This window comes from Coenobita brevimanus, chromosome 98, assembly GCF_032717465.1.
Source record: "Coenobita brevimanus isolate Jiangsu-jjx chromosome 98, ASM3271746v2, whole genome shotgun sequence".
In the NCBI taxonomy this organism is placed as follows: Eukaryota; Metazoa; Arthropoda; class Malacostraca; order Decapoda; family Coenobitidae; genus Coenobita; species Coenobita brevimanus.
This window is the reverse complement of record NC_137051.1, coordinates 2,654,531-2,662,500: the sequence shown is the minus strand read 5'-3', so window position 1 is coordinate 2,662,500 and position 7,970 is coordinate 2,654,531. Positions and strand designations below refer to the sequence as shown.

The 7,970-nt window shown below is 41.7% G+C and overlaps 1 protein-coding gene across 1 annotated transcript in view; it reads left to right on the top strand.

Moving 5' to 3' along the window:
• Window positions 1-7,970, top strand: part of LOC145414160 (acetylcholine receptor subunit alpha-like) — a 230,824-nt gene that overhangs the window by 123,665 nt on the left and 99,189 nt on the right. Inside the window, exon 4 of the mRNA XM_080283725.1 lies at window positions 1,161-1,205. Within this exon, the coding sequence (XP_080139851.1) occupies window positions 1,161-1,205 (45 nt within the window). The remainder of the gene's footprint in view (window positions 1-1,160; window positions 1,206-7,970) is intronic.

Genomic DNA, 7,970 nt, shown 5'->3' with positions numbered 1-7,970 from the left:
AGTGTGAGAGTGAGTTAATCAAGGAATAGGTGAATGAATGTGAATTAATTAAGAGGAACATGAATGAGTGTGTGTAACGTAAGCAATAGGTAATAAGTGTGAGTTAATTAAGGAATAGGTGAATGAGTGTGTGTGTGACAGTAAGAATAGGTGAAGGAGTGAATAAGCAATAGGTGAATGTTTTTATGAGTTAATGAAGCAACAGGTGAATGAAGGTGAGTGTGAGTGAGAGTTAATGCTTGGTAATTGTCCTGGTTCTGGCTGGTAATGGGCTAAAACGAAGGTCATTTGGGTTTAATTGGGCAGGTGTGCTCGGTAGGTAATTGACACACACACACACACACACACACACACACACACACACACACACACACACACACACACACAGCTTTATGTTGTGTCCAACCACTGTACCTTTTGTGCACTCTTTTAATTGGGTTATCCGAAGTGTAAAGGTGTGTGTGTGTGTGTGTGTGTGTGTGTGTGTGTGTGTGTGAGAGACCGTGACAGTTGCGCTTTTGTTTGCTTAGTTTGTGTTGTTTGTGATGTGTGGATGAGTGATGTGTGTATGTTGTGTTTGTATGTTTATATTGTGTCTTGGGGTGAGCTGTATTTAGTTTTTTGTCTCAGTGATGGTTGTGTTTGTTTTGTGGTGTGGCTAGTTGTCTTTGTGCCTTCTTTGTGATTTGTTTTTAATGTGTGGAAGGTTTGGCTGGGTTTACATGTATAAAAACTTCCAATATTACTTCCAGTTTATTCAGGTACATTGTAGGCCAATTAATAAACCTGTATTTAAAACAAGAATATTTCCACTTCATCATCATCTCGGTTATGTGAGCGGTTTTTATTTTCTTATTCTCTCTTGCAGAATTTGCTTTTTTTTTTTATATATATATTATCTGTATTTATACCTTTTTGGCTTAATTTTCAAACCTGTAATTAAAGCAGGACTATATTTGCTTGATTATCTTCGTTATGTGAGCGATTTTTATTGCCACCTTCTCTCTTACAATATAAATATTTCTGATTTTTTTTTTTTTTTACAACCACATCCTTGTATACCTTCTTAGCCTAATCATTAAAACTATAAAAAGAATATTCCCACGTGATCATCTTCTCCATTACGTGATTGGTTTTTAATGGCTCCTTCTCCTTTACAGAACCTCAAGAACCAGATTATGACGACCAACTTGTGGGTGGAGCAGGTGAGTACCGGATTATTCATTTCATTATAGTTATTCATTTATTCACTTTATTCACTGTATCTGTGGCTTGAGTGTGAGTACATTTTATTTATTTATTTATTGTTCATATATTCTTACAGCAAGTTATTTAATTTTCATCTTTGTGAATGCAGTAAGTGAGAAACTGTTCTTTGTTGTTGTTATTATTATTACTATTATTATTATTATTATTATTATTATTATTATTTATTATTATTATTATTATTTTCATCTCCGTTGCGAGTCGTGCAAGTAAGTACCAGTTCGTTTATTCATTTATACATTAGTACAATTTTATTTACTTGTGGATGGAGAATTTGAGTGCCAGTTTATTGAGTTATTCAAAAAATTGTTTATTTACTTTGTGTGAGCATTAGTGGACAGGAAATTATTTCAGCCGTCTCTCAAGTTGTTCAGTTATTTTATTACCTCTGGGTGGAGCAATGAGTAGAAGTATATTTTTTTTACTGTAGCTATAAATTTTGTCACTTATTTTATAGCTATATATTAAGTCAGTCATTTATGTCATAGCTGTATATTAAGGTTGTTTATTTTATTGCTCTATATTTAGTCATTTTATAACTATATATTAAGTTAGTCATTTGCTTTATGTACGTGTAGAGTAGTATTTTTTCAGTTATACATTAAGTTAGTCATTTACCTTATTTACAGTGTTTGTGGAATAGATGGAGAATATAAATATCCGGTAATTCATTCAGCCGTTTGTCGTATGTACTTTATTAGTGTAAAATATTCTTTACATCTTGTCTAGTTTATTAGTTACAATTTTGGCTAGATATGTGACTATGTATGTAACTTTATGTCATGTCCTACATATACTCGTCGCCACCATGTGCAAAGTGTAGCGAGCTTTCATTTAACTTACGGTAATACATTTTGATGTCTTCATAACACGATAGTTTATAGCTGATATATATATTTTTTTTCTGTTAGGGGTTTATCATTTTATATCCATTCATTTAGGAAATCTGATTTTAGTCATTATTTTTGGGGGAAGGTGGAGAATGGAGACGCAGTTCACATACACACTCGTTTATGTTTTGTTTTGAAGGCGATGTTTTCCCACCGGCGGCGCGTTGCATTTAGTCCTTATCTTTCCATTACCGAGCACTTTGGCGCCTAAACACAATCTCCCAAGCGACCAAAAATCTCCTTAACACTCATAATGTAGGATGGGCAGGTTTTTCGGTGCCTCCCACGATATATGGTTCTCAGGGGAGGGCGGCAGATTGGGACTACGCCGAGATTCTTGCGTTAGTTGGTTTATTCGCCGCTAGAGGGCCGCTGGGGGAGGGCTGGCTCTTAAGGGTTTGGTGCTGAGCAGGAGTTAGGAGAGGTGTTTTGAGAGAGAGAAAAAAAAAGGAAAGTAAAGAGAAAGAATATAGAAAATGAAGGGAACGACTATGGAATGCGAAAAGGAGCAAGGAAGAAAAGGAGAAAGAATGTAAGAAAGAGGAGTTAGAAATATATGATGAGAAATGGAATAGAAAAAAAGGAGGGAAAAGCAAAGAGGAAGGGGGAGAGGAGAAGGAACACTGTAACAAAAAGAAACACTGTGAATCTTGCTTTAGTTTGTTTATCGGCCGCTAGAGGGCCGTTGGGGGCGGGTTTACTCTTAAAGGTTTGGTTCAGAGTTAAGATAGTAATTGGTGTTTATTATGTTTGGGGGTTAGAGAGAGAGGGGGGGAGAGTAGGATGTTAGGACGGGTGTGGAATATTAAAGAAGCTTGTATGGAAGGCAGAAGGAAGGAAGTAAAGAAGGAAGGCAGGGAAATGAGGGGCACCAATGAGGGGAAGAGAGGGGTACCAGTGAGGGGAACAGGAGGGGGTTTGGAAGACAAAAAGAACTTGCAGGAAGGAAGGAAGGAAGGAAGGGTGAAGGAGGAGAGGGAGGGAAGGAAGGGGATTGAGGAAGAAGGGAAAAAAGAAGGAAGGGTGAAGGAAGAGAGGGAGGGAAGGAAGGGGAATGAGGAAGAAGGGAAAAAAGAAGGAATACAATTGACGCAGTGAATCTTGTTTTAGTTTGTTTATCGGCCACTAGAGGGCCATTGGGGGCATGTTTACTTTTAAAGGTTTGGCTCACAGTTAAGAGAATTACCGGTGTTTATAGTGGTCTGAGGAGAGGAGGGGGAGGAGGGGGAAGAAAGGAGGAAACAGGGCAAAGAAGGAGAAAGAGAGAGGGAAGGAAAGATGGAATAGGAAGGAGGAAGGAAGGAAAGCAAGAGTAGGAGAGATGAGGGAAGGAAAGCTGGAATAGGAGGGAGGAGCGAAGGATAGCTAGAATTGGAGGGGGGAGGGGGAATGAAGGAAGGAAAGCAGGAAGAATAAGTATATGTGAGACTGAAGAACAAAGTTGGGAAAATACAAAGAGAAGGAGGGATGTAAGAAGAACGGAAGAATTGGATTGAAAAAGGCAGAAACGAAACAAATGAGAGAGAGAGAGAGAGAGAGAGAGAGAGAGAGAGACTAGGGAAAGCAAGAAGGTTGTTTAAAAATCTCTCAAAGGCCTTCCGGAGTGGACGATAGCTTAGCGAGGAGAAGACCTAAGAGGGGCGATAAATACTAGAATGAGTGTGAGAGGATAAAAGCTTGGAAAGTGAGGTTAGAGAATTGGGTTAGCGAGATGGAGGAGGCTGAGAGAGAGAGAGAGAGAGAGAGAGAGAGAGAGAGAGAGAGAGAGAGAGAGAGAGAGGTGGCGGGGAGAAGGTTGGGAGGACAAAGGATGAGAGATAATAGTCTGGGTGGGGAGAGGAGAGAGATCGGAAAGTGGGGTAGGAGGGGGGAGAGGAGGAGGGAAAGTGGTGTAGGAGGAGAGGGGGGGGGGAGAAGTAGGTATTGGAGAAGCCTTGAGGAGTTGAGAGATGAGAGAGAAAGTAGAGACAAGTTTAGAGATGAGAGACGGAGAAGGTGTTGGGCGAGTGGAGAGGTAGGGAAAATGGTGAGGTGGAAAGTGGACTAAAGAGAACATATAGGAGTGGAGATGAAAGTAGTGGAAGGGAGAGAGGGGAGTAGTGGCGTAGTTGAGGAGTGTGGTGGGTGAGAAGTGGTGAGGGTGGGAGAAGAGAGGTAGGTGAGAAGTGATGGGGAGGGGAGAAGGTTGAAGTGATGAAGTGGAGAATATGTTGCTGTGCAGTTATTATTTACGAACCTCATTCTTTATTGTGACTGAACGCACCAGCAGCATGAAGATGGCCGATAGACCCAAATTTTCCATAATTACTTTTTTTTTTCAGTAACAACAGAGGCGCGAAAAACAAATGAATAAGAAACTAAATAAAATAAAGTCAAACCTGGACGTGCCAAGAATGAAAATAAAATCTGCGTCACGGAACTAATGAGGTTTAAGACATTCATCACAAAGAGGGTTCTCCAAAATTAAAAAATCTAGAAATCGTAAAAATAAGACCAAAAAAAAAAAAAAATCATCATACTAAAAGACGTGACACTTTTCCTTCAGTTACTGCTTGTCCTTTATTCCAGCATCCTAAGACGAATTTTCTTGAACTAAAACAGTAAAATGACTTGGGGTTTACACTGTCTTTATTGTACCTATTTTGCGATGTCGTCTTTATTGTATTCGAATTGTAGACAGAAAGGTAGGAAATAAGGACTCGAGCAGCAAGGGAAGGATTAGGGATAAGGAAAAAAATAAAGGAATAATAAAAGATTGTGGTAAATGGGAATAAGAAATAAAGATACGAGTAAATGAAAATGAAAAAAATGAGGAATTAGAAAAGCAGAAAAACAAAACAAAATATATATAATTAAACAACAGAAAGGACAAAAAAACACAATAAAGCATGAAATAGGAAGGAATAAAGAAAAATAAAGGAGGGGAAGCAGAAATGAAATGAAAAATGGAGGAAATGGAAGCAAAGGTGAATAAAGGAGAAGGAGAGGCAGAGGAATACTTGGAGCGGGAAGGAACAAGGAGAAGAGAACGGCAAACACTTCTGGCAGAGAGAGAGAGAGAGAGAGAGAGAGAGAATGATAGAAACTGAAAGAGATTAATGGAGAGAGAAATGAAACATAGATGAATAAAATGATTATTGAGAACTCAGTAATAAAGGAATGTAGATAGATAGATACTGATATAGGTAGAGAAATGAAGAGTGGATGGGAGAAAGTAAATGTGTGAAAGATAATAACCGTCAGGAAAGAAAGATAAAGAGAGGAGATCAAAGTGGAAGAGAATATAAAGATGACAGAAGCTCGCGCCTGGGAGAGCGAGATATGTAAATGGCGAGAGAGAGAGAGAGAGAGAGAGAGAGAGAGAGAGAGAGAGAAGGTTAAAGAGGAGGTAGAGTATGATGATGATGGTGAGAGAGAGATTAAAGATGAACTGGGCGCAATGAGAGAGAGAGAGAGAGAGATAATAAACGAAAAATGTGATATTGAAAAAATAATTAAAAGTGAGGATGAGAAAGAATGAAGGAAGGGTGTATGATGAGATATGACAGGCTGCTGAGGGAAGATGGATAGATAGAAAGATAAATGGATAGATAGAATAAATAAATAAACGAATGAAAGGGAAAATGAGGGACAATGAAGGAAAGATGAAGTAAAAATTAAGAGGAGGAAAAAAGTGAATGAGAAATAAGAAATGGAGAGAGAGAGAGAGAGAGAGAGAGAGAATGGAAAGTCAAGGGCTGGAATTTTTATTGAAGGGTCATGTGGGTGGATGGAGGGAGGGGAGGAAGGAGAGGAGGGAAGGGGAGGAGGGGCTCGAGGGCAGGAAGGAGGGGAGGGGAAGGATTAAGGAGGAGGGAGGGGAATAGTGAATTGTGGAGAAGAATGGAGGAAAGAGGGGAGGTGAGGGGGAGGGAGGTAGGGAATAGGAGGGAGGGGAAGGAAGAAGGTTTATGAGGATGGGGGTGGGAGGGAAGGATGAAGGAGAGGAACTGGTGATATATATATATATATATATATATATATATATATATATATATATATATATATATATATATATCATCAGCCGTTGAGGTCCATTGCAGGACTGGCCTATCCCTACCGAAGCAGGGACGATACAGCCAATGTATCTCTACCCAGTGGCTTAGGCTGTCTGGTAGAGACTGTATGTATGGTGAGAAGTGCTTGTGAGTGTGATTGTAATGTTGTAGTGGCTTTGGATGTGTGTGTAATCTGTGAACCAAGTTTAATCGGCCCGCCTTAAGCCGACTGGGTGCAAGCATACTAGTATGCGACACTAGTTCAACCACAATACCCCTTGTGTCCGCCAAAGTAGCAAGTGGCTTGGTGAACGCTTCCCAAAGTGTTTACAACTCTGGCGGGAGACGAACCCGCGTTCACCAGCGTGTGAAACGCACAGTGTACCACTGTACCACAGAGGCTCCGTATATATATATATATATATATATATATATATATGTGGTACAGTGTCCGACTCTGGGCGTAGGTTTCATAGCCTGCTCCCAAGGCCTAGTAGTCTTCCTGCATACCATACACCTCAACATGCCATCACTTCGGCGCTAACACCCACCGTCCATATTGAATACATACTAGGGCTGTCTCATACAGGACTGGTGTATTGGTATTAGCGGGGGTATTTTTACGACATGTCGGCGGGTCTTCTGGTAGATCAGTAAAGTCTGCTTTATGAAATTCAAATCCTTTAACTGTTCCCTGCCCCAGCGGGGATTTGAACCTGTGTCCACTAGGACTGGAGGCCACCTCTCTACCGAATCAGCCACCACTGAGGGGAGGTAAGGGGGAGATCAGAAAAGAGCAAGGGAGAGGGAGGAGAGGGATTGATGGAATATGAAAGGAATTGTAGAGGGAGGTAATGAAGGGGAGGGGAGAGGGTAAGGGAGGCAAAGAAGGGGAGGGATGTAGGAAAAAGGAAGAGAAAGGTAGGAGAGTGGGGTGGGAGGAAGAGAGGGGAATGGGGAGGAAATGATGATATATTGGGAAAGAGGGGAAAAAGGAGGGGAGGTGATGATTTGTAGGAGACAGATGAAGGAAGGGGAGGGGAGGGGAAGAATGATAAGTGGGAGAGGGGTAGGGAAGGGGAAGAGTTGTAGTAGGGAGGGAAGGGAGGAAAGATGAAGGGCGGGAGGAAGGGAAAGGGATGGGAGGGAGAGACGGACAGGATGTGTTGAAGGAAGGGGTAGGGTCGTGTGGGGAGGGGAAATGATGATGATGAATGAGAGAGTGTGGGGAGGGGAGGGGGGGGAGGAAATGACGTGTGGAGATGCGGGAGGGAGGAAAACAGCGTGAAGGGGAAGGGAGGGAAAGAAAATGTGGTTAAAGAAGGATGAGGAGGATAAAAGAAAAATTGGATAGAGAAGTGAAAGGCTTGAGGGAAGAGAATTTGAGAGATCGGGGATGAAAGAGGGCGGGGGAGGGGAGGGGAGGGAAACAAGGGGAGGAGAGGATGAGAGGGGGAGAGATCTATATTTGGGAAGTATCGTGGAGGAAGAAGAGGGGAGAGGAGGGGAAAAAATGTGGGAGATAAATCTATAACGGAGGGGTCACTGGAAGGGAAGGGGAGGAGAGAGTTGTGGGCGAGAGAGGTCAGGGAGGGGAAAGGAGGGAGGGAGGGGACAGAGGGAGGGAGAGGGGTGTTTGTGTGAGTGAGGGACGGTAAGGAGAAGGGGTAAGGTGAAAGGGAGAGGGAGGGGGAGGGGAGGAGAAGAGGGGAGAGAAACAGACTAAGCAGAGAGAAAGAGAGGAACATTAAAAGAGATGGGAGAACGTGGGATAGAG